Source organism: Heloderma suspectum, chromosome 4 (assembly GCF_057233095.1).
Source record: "Heloderma suspectum isolate Gila_16-S chromosome 4, 16-S_ref, whole genome shotgun sequence".
NCBI classification, from domain to species: Eukaryota; Metazoa; Chordata; class Lepidosauria; order Squamata; family Helodermatidae; genus Heloderma; species Heloderma suspectum.
Window position 1 is genome coordinate 78,871,370 of NC_139461.1, and position 15,636 is coordinate 78,887,005.

The 15,636-nt window shown below is 40.0% G+C and overlaps 1 protein-coding gene across 1 annotated transcript; it reads right to left on the bottom strand.

The window, feature by feature from the left end:
* Window positions 1-266: 266 nt before the first annotated feature.
* On the bottom strand, window positions 267-15,275 carry RIOK3 (RIO kinase 3). The gene is made up of 13 exons (XM_084849698.1): window positions 15,067-15,275; window positions 11,144-11,265; window positions 10,379-10,524; window positions 10,137-10,244; window positions 9,353-9,462; window positions 8,325-8,468; window positions 7,213-7,340; window positions 6,620-6,808; window positions 5,584-5,743; window positions 4,860-4,940; window positions 4,679-4,768; window positions 3,823-3,930; window positions 267-1,867 (listed from the first exon to the last, which is right to left on the bottom strand). Exons 1-13 carry the CDS (start codon window positions 15,139-15,141, stop codon window positions 1,760-1,762), a joined length of 1,569 nt encoding a protein of 522 aa, XP_084705824.1. The 5' UTR covers window positions 15,142-15,275; the 3' UTR covers window positions 267-1,759.
* Between the last annotated feature and the right edge of the window lie 361 nt (window positions 15,276-15,636).

A 15,636-nucleotide genomic window follows, 5' to 3' on the forward strand; every position in this document is an offset into this window, starting at 1 on the left:
CACCTCTGACTTTGTACATAGGTTCTTGGCCAAATTACTTTTCTTTCAAGTTCACCAGTTTACCTTCTTGGGAATGAGTATTTTGTGACTGAGGATGCCTTTATGAATGGGCAACCCCCCCCATGGCAGTCATTTTGTGAGAGCGCCTACAACACTATACAATTTCTAAATGTGCCAAAAGATTAGAGACCCCTGTGTTAGCAACTGAAAGTAGCAACTGTTCTTTTGGTTGTAGAAATGCTGCCATTGTTCATTTTGAAGCAGAATTTAAGTTAAAACTGAAACTTGAAGAAAAAAAACCCTACACAAATACAGCCACAAGATGTGATGTGTTTATTTCTCCTCCCATTTCTGCATGAAACGAGCACTTTCATAGGCCACTGTGAGAGCATCAAACAGCAACTGTCTGTCACTACGACGTCATGATGGGCATATTTAAAAGAAGGAAGTCAACAAGTTAAGGTGACTGTTCAACAGTTTTACCACCCTGCTAAGTCCATTCATCCTTTAAATCTGCATCAGTGAATTAACTTTTTATACTAGCCTTACCAGAATGGATATAATCTACTTACACACAAGCACACTCCAAGAATGAAGAATATACGAGAGACTGATTTTGGGAACTGTGTCATTTCCAGATAGGACCTATAGGCATGTTCATTGTCATGATATGACCCTAGATTTCTTAACATATATATCAAGAAAAGGGATGTGGTTCTATAGATTTTTTTTAAAGTTAATTGTATCGCACTGTATTACACAGGGGGCTATGTCACATGCACACTCTTAAACACAAGAGATCATTTCCAAATCAAGCCTAAAACAATATTTTCTACAATGATGGAAATCTACCATCAACCAAAGTTTATGCACCTGGGATACAACTGTAACGCGGCTCCTTCTGCTGTATGTTCCTCCTGTTGTACGTTCCTCAGTCATTTTACATAATTTATACTTTATTCATATTTTTTCTTCAAAGCTACCTATGTCTAAGGATAATATTAAGCTATCTTCCATTTAAGTATTGTTCTTTAAGAAATAAAAGACCAAATATTTTCCTACTGATACCATTCTTTGGAAAACTATGGCCTAAAAAATTACAAGTCAAATTCCAGGCCAATTATGACTTTTTTTAATTGTGTGTAAAAATCGTAGAAAACATTTTAGGCTAGTTTTAGTAATTGCTACAAATTTCATTTATCAAATATTAAGAATTTCTTACAATGAGTTTTTGTAAAAAGCTATTTTTGATAGTAACTCAATTTTGAATATTTCTGAAGCATGAAGCATATTTTCAGCCTTAAGCATACACTCTGATATTTAAGGACAAAAGGTTAACCTGCCCCCCAATCAGGTATATCACTATGTAGTGGAAGGAAGGGAAAGAGCATCTATCACTCTTACCCACTTACATGTAGTACTTCAGAGTTTAATCTGAAATGTCACATCATTTTAGAAATTTTAAATATTTAAATCACATCTTTAACTCAGCTACAATGCAACTGAAAAATCTGCCAGATTGAAAAGGAAGATATTTTTCCATTGTCACAGAACTAGCTACATAGATAATCCAAGTGGACTAACTTGTGAACCTTTCAAAAAACAAAAAAACAAAAATCAAAGCACCGATGCACACTTCCTGAAGTTTCATTTATGGCATTCTGAGTTGACCACAATTTCTCTTGCCTTTAGCAGCTGACATTTAATCACTGCACTAAAACTTAGATACAAAAGAGATACTTCAGTTCAACTTGAAGTGCTATTTGTTGCAAAATGTTGGTGGACCCCCATCATCATCTGAAAACAAAGACACTTTTTTCCCATGATTCTGTACATGATCTTCGTTTATCTTCTCCAGAGCTTCGATCTATAAAATAGGAAGACAGAAGTCAGAAACTGTCTAGCAGCTTTCACTTGGTATCGTATCGGTCTACTAATTTTTTACTTTGTATCAGGTTGTTTTCACCCTTTGTTGATGCCAAATCACAAATTAAACCCATGTTTAGAAAGTAAAAATGCGTTCTGCAAAGAATTCATATCACACGCAAAAAGCCTATTCTAGAGCTTTATTGGCTAGGTTTCCTTCCAGCTTCTTTGACATTATCTGCATTCCTCATAGACTATCCTCAATGTTGTTGTTTTTCTTGCAGAGGCAGACAAAATTAGCATACTGTGTGGAAGATGGTCTCACCTAGGTAACTGATTACCTTTTGTACTGGGGGAAGGGGGAAGACACCATGGCAGAAGCAAGGAAGGAGAACTGCTCTACCAGGTTAATCCATTCGCAGTATCCATAATGGTTTGAGTACAAGGGATTAACTTGGGATTTCAGTTAAACATTTTTGTAGTGTTACATTTTAGTGGAAATATTGCTTGTGCTGAAAGTCAAGTATACCAGCCTAACTTTACACTGGTTACTATGCAGGTGTTTTCAATGAAAATACTACTTGCAGGTTAACTGATGGCCAAGTTAAATCAACAGCATGGATCCACGGTAATACAAAGCCCCAGATATCATGCCTACAACTTCAGTAATTAAATATATTTCTTTAGGATCCCAAAAATACACACAACTATCTCCTTTGTGGCCAAGGGAACTTTTGGCCTTGTGTTTCTCCAGACAACAACCCTCCATGCTACATGGCAAACCACTATTGAAACTGAACTTTAAAAAAAAAATTGTGATATGATGTACAGATCCACTGTTCAAAAAAGAAAGAAAGAAAGAAGTCAATGCCAAAACTGTACATACTCAAACCCTTAGACATGCCTAAAGCAGCTCTTTGGATTCTAATCAAAATATTTAAATAAAATGTTAATTGTGTCTGTGTACTCCAAAACATGCTGGGAAAGACTGAAGGCAAAAGGAGAGGGGGACGGCAGAGGATGAGATGGCTAGATAGCATCACTGATGCAATGAATATGGACTTGAGCACGCTCTGGGAGAGAGCGCAGGACAGGAAGGCCTGGCGTGCTATGGTCCATGGGGTCACGAAGAGTCGGACACGACTGAACGACTGAACAACAACTCCAAAACTCTTTTTTACTTACTAAAAGTGTTACAAATATTTCATTAACATATGTTTATAAAATTTTGATGGGCCTCTATTTTCAGCAGATATTTATCAATTTGAAACAATTCTCTTATAATTGGTCAACAATGACCACCAAACCCCATATACTATTTTTACAGCCTTATTACCTTCAGTATCTCAAACTCACAATACTACATTAAAATGCAGCAAAGTAAGTGTGGGTACCACAAGGGATCGTTTCCCCAAGAACTCACTTGTAGCAGCAAAAATTAAGTTGGGTCTACCATCTTGTCACTCCCATTGCCCAACTCCTGCCCCATTCCCATTTAGCAGGTTAGGGATGCATCCTGAAAATGATGAAGTTGGGAGAGACTGAAATAGCACCTGTTTCCTAATCAGTAAAAAAATTATTCCCAGGACTATGCTAGAAATCTGTTTTAGATATGGAGCAGAATACAAATATTGTAAGTAAGTAAATAAAATAAATCTCAGTTGTGAAGACTGGAAGTCTTCAGTAGACAGGTTAACACTGTGTCTTGCTGTAACCAAGACCCTCCTTCCCTGTACAGGGAGAAGCTTAGGATTCTGTGACAGCAGTTCCAAAAGCCAAGGGAGACAGGCTTGTCTACAGTTGTTGGAAAAATTACCAAAAATCTCAAAGAAAGCTCTGGCTCCATAATCTGGATCTCCCTGCACATGTACAGAGCTTTTATGGAGTAAGGCCTAGCCAACAAGACCAACTTTAGACCTTTCCCCCATTCCATTCCCCCCACCAAACCCCCCTTACCTCAGCTAAGAAGTCCACCTCATTGTCAGCTGCAAAATTTAAACCTGAGACAGCACTGAAGAGCTCTCGTTCATTGAGTGCTTCAGATACACCACTCTTCTGGAAGAACTTCGGATAGAAGCAAAGCATGTTTATTGCTCATTATTAAAGTACACACATCTAGTGTATAATTTGGGGGAGGGGGTTGGTCTAGCAATTATTTGATGTAGCATTTATTATGGACTTGCAACAAGGCTTTCCCGTCTAACCTACAGTTGCCTCCCTTGCCTACGGCTTGCTTTTAATGGGGGGGGGGGGAATTGCTAGGCCAAGGTCAGGTTCTTGATTCAAAGTATTATAAAGGTACCTGGGTTTTCCATGAACTACTTACTGCAAGCAACAAAGGGTCACAACAGGTTTATCCAATTGTGTCCATCCGCTGACAGCATCTGCCAATGGAACAGATTCCACCTCCCCACTGCAGTCCCTATCTGCCCCCCGCCTCCAATCTGTTCTGGAGGTTTGGAGGACCTTCTGGAGCTGAAATGGGGTGGGGGGAAGGGCAAGTTCCACTGTGCAAGTCTGCTCATGTGATGTTGGATCTCAGCCAGTGTCTTTGTCCAATGCCCCTAACAGAAGAACTGTCAAGAAATCCAGTTATAATTTGACAGTCACTGTTTAACTTTTCCCTCAGTGCTCTTGATTGCAATTCTACATCTTCCCACATTTAACTAGAACTGATATTGATAAGATATAGACAACTCTCTGAAACAACTGATAATTGAATATTGGGGGGGGGATTCATATGCAAGTTATGGTGCAATTATGCAATACTACAGATCTAATTACAGAACAGCAAGATTGTCAGACTTCTTACCTGTGAAACATTCCTGCAATCTCTGAACAAGAACTCAAGTCCATGAGGATGAGTTGGCTCCACAGACTGACTCACATCAATTAACCAGACCTGGAGTAAATACAAGTTGACTATTTTTAGATATATGAGCATGGGACCATGTTAAGACAGTTATTTTCTTCCTTTGCTCATATTTGCTCACCTGTCCCCCATGCCACAGCATATTGTACTCGCTCAGGTCAGCATGAACTAAACTGCACTCTTTATACAACTGTTGCATCATCTAGAAGAAAGCAGTAAGTTATTATCTCGAGTATTCTCTATACAACAAAAGAGTTATTAAAAATTAACACTGGATGAGTAAATGCTAAATACAGAAAATTCTTAACCAAAATGGCAGTATGAAAGAATGTTAGCTTATTTTTTAGAAACAGCATATCACTGAATTAAAGTAAAGATACAGTGTTTGGAATGTTCACTCTAGTTATCTTAATTGCCAGCTAGTGCAACTGTGTATGACTGATAGGCATGTTGAAACAACTCCCTAGCCTCTCCTGCTTCTACACTATACCCCTGCTTTACTACACTAAGAAAGTCTGTAATCATAAGGAGTGCTAATTATAATCCAAGTATTGTAGAACTGTAAGAAATATAGTTCCAAGGAGAGAAATACTGGTTCCACAGAACCTGTGCCTTCAGTGTTTAATGGCTCCTTGACCATAGCTTTTATATTTTATTTTTTGTTCTAGCAACTTCCACTAACATTTGTCTCCAGTATAGTTGTGATTTTTTTTTCTTGCTGGCAGTGATGCATTTGGTATATTTAAGAGCAGATTCTGCACTCGCATTTCTTATTCATCAGTTAAATGTTCTCAAAATGAACTCTTGCCAATAGTTCTGAGACAAGATAAAAACTCTGCTCTTACATGAAGGACTTGATAGTACGCCGTTTTCATATCTTCACTATTGAGTTTTACTTCTTTTAGTTTAGGAGCTGGGACTTGATCCTGACCAATGAAGGACATGACTAACACATGTTTTTTAAGGGTAACCACTTGTGGACAAGGAATGCCTGCTTTCTGCATTCTAAGACGAAGAGGAAAAAAGCATTACAGTGTTCAAGAATTTCCAACATGTTAAAAATTCTCTGCAAAGTCTGTTTGATTTGACTCAAGCAATAAACACAGTAAGGGCGCAATCCTATTACAATGATCACAAGCCCCCAAACCTGGAGGCTTACGCTCATCCTACGCAGGGCAGGAGGAGTGGCAGAGAATTTTGCCTCCCTGTCCTCACACCTTGCTTTTTCACTAAATGGGTTTTCCTGCCTATCAAGCAAAAGCATTTTGGAAGGGAAGGAGGAAGAAGGGGCCTCAGGATAGCACGTATCTTGGCCTCCCCAGTCTCCTCCTCTCCCACTGAAACAACAACTTTTCCCCCTTTCCAAGGTTGTGTTCCTGACCTCAGAGAGTCAGCTGGCATGGTTCTTTCCACACCAGCTACAAGGGGGAGGGGGGGCAGATTGTGGATTGCCCCCTCTGATCCAAGAATCCGAGGTATCCTATGGCCCCTCAGACGTTCTATAGGGGGCATAGGATTGCTCCCTCACTGGCCCTTTATAAAGGCATATAACATTTCAAAAAACAACAGCTTGAAACCTATTAGTTAATGGGTTGTGATCAGTTAGTGATGTGTGAGTTGCATAGCCCCAGTCTTGAATTCAAGTGTAAGAATTAATCATCAAAACAAGTATTAAAAGAAAAATAACAGTTGCCTTTTGTTTCGCAGCATACAGATTCAGGAAAGAGTAATCATATCAATACAAAACTTTACATATTCAAAGCAACATGATTGAACACGATAAACAGTCAAACACTAAAGTGGGATTTTATAAAGATTCACAAGCACCTGCCCTTGAAAAGATGCTACAGCATATTCATATCAATATCTACATTTCCATACCTTGTTAAATTGTGCATTTCTTTTTCAGCCCACATACGGATGATCTTTCGTGGATTCAGTTTACTGAAACGGTCTTTAAACCTATAGTCATCCTTGATATACTTATCACGATTCTTAAATTCATTAAGAGTTGTTTTAAATACTTTTATGGCACATTCTGAAGGTACAGATTTGGCATCCTCACCCAAACTTTAGGAAAAACAAAACAAACACATTTTAGATATGTGCATACAAATAGAGTGTAAAGAAACCATTTCAGTGAGTAAGACAGGAGAAAGGATTGATAAAGCAAAGACGAGAAAGTATTTGCATAATATTTAATTATATTATAATATTTAATTATAATGAAACATTTGGCTCTTTGAACTTTAGTTATATGGTACTTTCATACATGGTACATTTTACATCGCTAGAGTTAAATAATGGCTTTATGTTAATTTATAAATCTGTAACAATATTTATTTAAGGGGGAGTAGAGTAAGGGAGATGATAGACACTTCCTTTGCAATTATTTATAATTCCAAATACTATGTTGCTCTAGAGTGGCTCCCATGTTCACATAATGTAAGTATCATAAGTATATAAAAATATACCTTCCTCCATATGCATGAAACACCACAGACTCTTTCCCCGTACTTATGCATCCAGTGATGGTCTCCAGCATCCCAGAATTGACCATCTTATACAAAAGTAAACGTGTTTTGGGATCTACTGCTTTCTCCTGCACAAGAAGAGTGAGAAAGATAAGAGTCTGTTACTATGGTAAACACCCCCCCCCCCAGTATTTCTTAATATTTAGATATTCAGTTAGTTTATGCTTGCCAGTTTAGTTCAGATGACAAGATATTCCTTTGATTAATCTACAAATGCACCATGAACTAAATCCAGTTTGATCAGGTGCCTTGTGATTTGAGAGAATCCTTGGCAAGATTTTCTTAACTAACTATTTCAGTCTGACACTATCATAGTGGTTAAGATAACCTAGGTTAGCTGTCACAACTCTCAAAAATAGTTTATCATCACTTTTACAAAAAAGCAAATCTAGAACAGGGATGGAGACCAATATAGAGGAAAAGAGCTGTCATGTGTCAGCTGAAGACCAAATTTATTTATTTACAATATTTATAAGCTGTTCAACAAGTCGCTTACAGTATTTATTTTTCTAAAATAAAACCGTAACATCAAGTATAACATAAAACTAGCAGCAGAAAATAAGATCAACATAACAAACTGCACAGCAGCAACAAAATGCTGTAGGTTTTATAACATAGATATTATTTCCAGCTTTCCTAATATTGGCTGCTGAAAAGGATCAACTGCTGCACCCAATTTAGTTAAAAAGTGCCTAACTGAAATCCTAGAATATTCTGTTTTGAATAATATTGTTCCTTAATTCTGTAAACATTTAGTTTTGATGTGGCATTCTACCTTGGCCAATACTCAAGGCAACAATAAGCACGAACAAAAAAATTAGTAGACCATAAAATTATTTACTATACTGGAGTCAAAAAGGAGCTTGAGCAACAAGTCTGGTAAACTAGTTGCTAAGGAGGAACTGTTTCTTGCACTGTTAGGCAAGGTTTTACGACTACATTTCCAGAAACAGGTTCTGCAATCAGTACTGAGGTATCAGGAGAACATTCAATTTGTGTTAAATACCATGGCCCTACAAAACTACGCAATTTTACTTTTCACCAACACGTACAGCAGTAGAATGTTCCTTCTTCTCATGGAGCCTGGCACTTCGACGTTCCTCAGAATATGCATGCTGCTTTAAGGCATTGAAGACGTGATTGGACAATTTTAGGTCCATACCAATTCCATCACCAACCTGAAATTCAGGTGCAAACTACAAACACAGATGAAATTGAATGAACAACATGTTTTCATCACAAGTAGTCAGTGTGTATGAACAACCTGCTGTTAGGGGAGATCCCACACCAACAGTGCTATGCTTACTTCTGTTATGACTAACTTAAGTCCCATTGATTTCAATGTGACTGCTGTAAGGATGACCAAGTCTAGATTCAACCATATATTTGCATAATGCCCTTCCTGCAAGGAGCCCAGGACAGCAGGCAACAACCTAGAGAGCAAAATTATGTTCATAGATAATGGCTTATTCAAGGCTATTCTGGAGCTTCAAGACCAAACAGGGATTTGAACCCACATCTCCCTAGCTCAGGTTCAATGCTTTATCCACCAAACCATACTGACTCTCTTGCAGATGACAATAATACAGGGGAAGGGGTGGCAGCTATATTATAGAATTGTGCCAATTTCCTCTTCAAAAGCCTCAAACAAAATGTGTTAGTGGACATCTTCCAGGTGATAGGATACCATTCTCCCTGCTGCTTTACATCTCTGTCCCATACTTCAAAAGTTAAAGAGACAATAGGTTGGATCCAGACTTAGTCATTCAGAGCAGACCCACTGAAATTAACAGGATTAAATTAGTCATAACTACCTTAAGTCCCACTGATTTCAATTAATGTACTCTGAATATGACCAGGTTTGGATCCAAGCCACAGATTTTAAATCAGATGCAGAAAGCAAGTTTAAATGTCAGTATAGACACTAGTATAACATTTGCACTGATTACTGGATTAGCATGGAAAGTCAACACAGAGTATAAGAGGGGCCAACACCTGTTTAAGCATTCCCTTTACAATGGTTGCATGCAGTTATGGACCAGTCTTGAAACATCTATAAAAAGTCTGGTATGGAACTTACGTTTTCCATCCGTGCAGTGTTCTTTCTTCCACACACAACTTCATCATGTTTGGTAGTAATATCTTTTCCTTTTCCTATAAAGCCCTTTTTTGGAGTAGTAGTGGGTTTAGCTATGAATAAATAGAGTATCACACTCAGAATACACCTCCACGGCTAGTAACTGCATATTAATATTTGTTAAGCCATGTCCCAGAAAACATTTTGGGACATGAAACATATAGACACTATAATTTACCAAATATTACGGAGCCGTCTAACTAATGGGCTCTTGGTTAACCTTGAACAAAGTCTGACACAGCTTTATAATGCATAAGGGGGCCACCTTGGTGAAGAAACATATTTCTGTTACCATATCTTACTAAATGCTTCATATTTAATAAACATCTATATTACACACACTTTCAAACCATGGTTCTTAACCTGCCTCTCCTGCAAAGTATGTGACTTAGTGCTGTAGTCTTCATAGCCAACGAAAACAAAGCCTGACTATGCATAATTGCATTTGCTCTCATTCGTCCTGTTACCTGTACCTCTCCTCCCTGCAACCTAGTCTAAATGTAGACTTCAAGCTCCACGAGACAGGAACTTGCCTTTTGCTTAGGTCACCATGATGTAAATAATCTTTATACTATTACAGATGACAGTATAATACATGCTTCAGCTTGATCTTCATTAAGCTGTCAGGCAGATGCCCCTGACCTCACAAATTTTATTTAAGGATCCTACAGTCTGAAAAACTTTGCTTATAATGATATATTTCATAAGTTTTTAATTCAAATGCTACCTGCTCTATATGGATCATGACGAGTATCCTGCCAATCGACCTCATCTTCAGAGCTGTCACTGTCTTCAAATGGATGCACCTTGCGGTAGTTCTCAAAAGATATAGACACTTGAGAAACAAAAACATGAAGAAGTATGTGATTTAACAGGTATCTCCCACCAACTCACTCTTCTGTGATAGAAGGGCAATTGAGAAACAAGTGAATTTATCCTAACAAAGCAATCATGACCAATCATAGTAACCTTTGCTATCCCCATTGAACTTTTTCTCTTCACGCCGAAGTTGTGCATCATACTCTCTGTCGAATTCCATTTGTAGCATCTGTGCCAGCATCAGGTCACTGGAAGTATCAGTGTTCTCCCCACTAATAAATGGACTTTCAACAGCCCTGGATGTAATAAACAAGAATAACACTACGTGAAGTTTGACAATAAAACACCAATTCAGCCTTGGCATTTCTGTTAAGAAAATTATTTAAAAGGACACAAGGATATGTTAAGACAAAATCAAAGCATGGGATTTGTAGACCAAACATCTGGAGGGTGCCCCCCTGTAATAAAGGATTTCATACAACAGTGAGAAGGTGGCTGTGATTCCATTCCGTTCATTGTGAACAGAGCTCCCTCTAAGCAAGGAAGCAATCCAGGCATTTGTTTTGTCAGGCACCTCGCACAAAGTGAGGGAATCATTTCACTGGGCACTAACTTTACCATCTCCCTAACCAGAGGAGGAGACAACAGCACCAGTGGCGGTAGGTAGGATAGCAGCTGGCCTCAACTGGTAAAAAGGCTCTGTTATGCCCCCGTACTAACTATAAGCTGCGGTTACACCAGTCTCCAGAAATTACACCCACCACCTGACTTTATGCATGTTTATTCAGAAGTTCCACTGATTCAAAATGGACTTATTTCCAAGTAAGGACGCACAGAATGGCAGTGATAGGAAATAAGATATCCTACCAGTTAAGTCTGTAATCAAGGATTTAAATGTAAGGGTATTCAACTTACGAAACCACTTCTGGAAAGGCAGAACTTTCTTCTTCCAACTGCAGCTCTTTAGCTAGTTGTTCACTCATGACATCAGCAAAGGAACATGATATTGTAGTATTTTTAGGCATTCCCCATGGGCACTGCAATAGCAAATAGATATTTTGTGTAGGATAAGTCAGATGACTTTTCCCTACATACAATTTCTTTGTACAGGTACAGAGAAGCAATTAGAGCTTTTATAGAAAAAAATTGCTTATGTTGCCCCTCAAGTCCGTAATATTACTTCAGTGTGGATTTCTAAAGAACAAATAGCTGACCCTTGCTATATTGATTTAAGATGGAGATTATGCCCGATACAAGCTTATACAAAACGTGTTCAAAAATCAGATTGAATGGAAGCTCTCCCTGAATAACTAGATCTCATCCCAATAGCTCTCCATTTTCCTAAAGTATTTATTGGTCACATTTATATCCCATCTTTCCATAAAAATGCCCACAGCAATTCACACACAAAGTAGGGGTTCACATACTGCAAAGAAAGGGGAAACTTACAGCAGAGGACATTCCAAATTAATTTATACTCTTACTCAGTTAGAGTATCACTCATGAACTTTCATATCTAATGTAGCTCAATTTAGGGTTTAGGAAATCTTTCCTTGACAGACAAGCCCTAGAATTAACTTAAAGCTCTGTCCCTTCATCTGTGTTCATAACTTTATGAATCAGGATGTCTTGTTTTAGTTTCTGCTAGTTTAGATTGACTGTTAACATTACTAACATTCACCATTGACTAGCTACAAAAATGTATGGCATTCACAATAATATATGTACAAATATAATACCACCACCACCACCTTATTCTTTTTATTATATAGTTATTGTTCAACACCCCGATTTATTTTGATGAAGGGCAGTTTATAAATATCCAAATTAATTAAGGGCACAATCCTATGGCTGCTAGTCAGCAGCTAGACGGCCACAGGATAGGTCGGTTTCCAAGAACCAACCTTGGAGACCGCGCTCCAAGGTCGGTTCCCTGAGAACCAACCTCCACCCCCTCCCGCACTACCTTGTAGGCAGCGCGGAACAGCCTCGTGCACTGCACTCAGAAGAGGAGCGCGGAGTGGCAAAAAATGGGCATTCCTGGGGGTGGAGAAGTCGGAAATGCCAGTACAACACTTCCTACATGTCTTCCGGCTGCCGCTTCCCACACTCCAAGGTCCCACGGCTAGACAGCCATAAATGCAAGGCAGCTGAAGCACAGAGGGGACAATCTCCTCCACGCTTCTCTTGCCCTGCATTGGATAGGTGGTTGCCTCCAAGTTCGGAGGTGGCCGCCTATCCCGATAGGATTGCACCCTAAACTACTTCATGCACCTGATGAAATAGACTCTTGCCTGCCAAAGCTCATGCCACTAAGTGCATAGAACATTTTATCCTTTTGCCACAACAAATGTACAGAGCCATTCTTTTAGAACTGCTCCAGATGTCAAAAGCATTTTTTTCAGACAGAAAAGCAGCAGTCCCTTCAAGTTACAGAAACACTGGGTTCAGATTCAGAATTTTCTGAATTGCATTTTCCTTTACAAAGGCCAAGAATGGTACTAAAGATGGCCAATGGCAAATGAAGAAACACAGTGAGGTGGTTCTGTCATGAAACTATGAGATCAGACATGACTTTATGACTGAAATACACAAATAAAATGAATCATGTCTGGTGAAGTAGCAGTAGTGATCTATGCTCTTTGTTCTGTGCTGTTTAAAAAACTGGACAGTGTCCTTCCTCCTTCATAATGTCTATATAGAAATATATTTGTATTTTAAACATACATGTGTTGTATAAATATCTACCTATATGATCAATTCAATTTCTGAATCAGAAGCATCACTTCCTCCAATTGTGTTAAAGCCAGTTATGACTCAAACCAGGATACAAATGCAAACCCAAGGACACAAAAACATGTTATCCCCATGTATTTTTATCATCAACCAGTATCAACTGAGACAATCACCTCATGTGTAGATAGCCAGCCACAAAATACTGCTGATAAAAATCCAAAGAGTCTACATAAAGTGTCTTTATTTGATCTTAATGGCTATAGGACTGCTGCCCATATTGAACTAAGGTCCAAGCAAGATAGAAAACAAATTATACTTTTTACTGAGGTAACTTTATTGATAGGGGAACACAGGTGTTAGTTGCACAGAACTCTTCTTTCATAAATAAATGTTGGCAAATTCTAAAGCTTGCTATCCAAGCCAGCTATTATGAATTGGATTTCATCTTATCTGCTCTAACTATTGATGGCTCACATTATAGAATAGGTCAGCAGAAATACGTAACACTTTGTAACTTTTTATTATAAGGAATTTCTAAAATATTTTTTTAAGTTAAGGATAAACTATCCCTGCAGATCTTAACAGTAGCACACCCATAAAACCCATTTATAAGTTATGGCATCATTAATGGAATATTTCCATGAATGCCAGGTTTTAAAGAGCACTTGCATTGCAAATAAGCTTTTGGGTTCTCTGCCTAAAGCCATCTCCAGGTGCAGCCTCTTATCAGACAAGTGACAAACGGGGAGGCCTATTTGGGTGTAGATTTAAAATAGTTTAAATATACATTATTATCCCCTTAACTGTTAAACAAATAATAATGTATATTTAAACTATTTTAAATTATTTTAAATAAACAATGGTTAAAATGGGATAAAGTTTAACATGTTAACCATTCCTTTCTTTACAAACAGATGACTGAAAGGTGGGAACATTCCCCACACCCATGCTTTGGTGTTGAGAGGGATACTAAATGCTGCAAGGAAAATATTATTATCTTTCCTCCAGAGAGCTCAAGGTGAGCTGTGCGAAAGGAGAGCTTTACCTGCCATTACATCCCTATACCAGGATAAAAAAAAAGGTAAAGGTGTTCCCAACCAGTCGTGTCCGACTCTACGGTGTGGTGCTCATCTCCATTTCTAAGCCAAAGAGCCAGCGCTGTCCGAAGACGCTTCCGTGGTCATGTGGCCGGCATGACTGAACACCGAGGTGCACGGAACGCTGTTACCTTTCCCGCCAAAGCGGTGCCTATTTATCTACTTGCAATTTCTTGCTTTTGAACTGCTAGGTTGGCAGAAGCTGGGACTGAAGACGGGAGCTCATTCCATCACGCAGCACTCGGGTCTCGAACTGCTGTCCTGCCGACCTTCCGGTCTGCAGTTCAGCGTCTTAACCACTAAGCCACCGCGGCCCCTATACCAGGATAACCTGTATCTATTGAATTTCTGCCTATCAAAACAGCTGATAAAGAAGTAGAGAACTCTATCAGAAAAATAGATGGCAACCCTGAAGACAGATGGTGGAAATAAAGAGGGCCAACACCCCAGTCATTTCAGCCTATAAAATCTGCACTTCCAGCCCCTGAGGCTCAAAGCCAATATTCCCCGACTGTCCGAGTTTGAAGCCTGATTTACATGGGCAGAAGTAAAGTCAGGAAGCAGAACTATACAGCGCAATGGACTGTGCCAATTCAGTCTGCGGGAGACTGGGAAATTCTGGGGAATTTTTGAATAGTCGCCCACGTAATTCCCTCCAAATTATATATATACAAACGTGCCCTCCCTCTACCAGTTTTTTTTGTTTAGACTGGAATGCTTTTAACGACGTGATTCCCCACCCCCGCGTACCATCTAAAGTGGTGCCGCCCATTCCACCACCGCAGGACTCTGCCACTCCCTTCTAGGGCAGCCTTCCCAAGCTGGCGCCCTCCAGATATGTCGGACTTCAACTCCCATCTGCCCCAGTCAGCAGAGCCACTGGTCAGGAATGCTGGGAGTTGTATCCGGAACCTTGGGAGGCCACCAGCCTCGGGGAAGGCTGCTCTAGGGTATCTTCAGACCAGGCCTACGCAATCCCTCTCGCCCGAGCCCTTCCTGCCTCACCTTGCTTTGCGGCCAAGCTGCGCCCGGGTTCGCCTCAGCAGCGGGCACAACAGCAGCCATTCCTACCGGATCCATGTGAGGCGTGGGCAGAGAGCGGGGCAGAGAGGTGGAACCCGACGCCAGAAGGGGGGGCAGCAGCGACAGAGCAAGGGGGCACAAGCGGCTCCCGACGGAATAAAACTTCTTCCGGCTTCGGCTCGGCTCTTCCCGCCCCTTGACCGCCGGCGCCAGCTGCCTATTGGGCTCCGAAGCGGACTTCCCCCTGTACGTCACGGCCACTTCCTTTCGAATCCCCCCCCCCCACAAGCCTCCTATCGTCCCCTCACCCCCTTCCTAGAGCGGAGCCAGCATTGGCTGCTTCTTGTAACAGCCGCCCGCCCCGCATTGACTTAGTTACAGACTCTGTCCACCCCTTGTACTCCTTTCTTTCCCTTCATTATGGTACCGAGTTCCTAAATGCCATAAAATACATCGCCCTAAAAATATGCAGCCCAGCGCCTCAGGCGCCCCAATCCCATTTAAGTCAGTGGGATTTACACATCTGAGTACAGGCTTGCCTGCCCCCCCCCG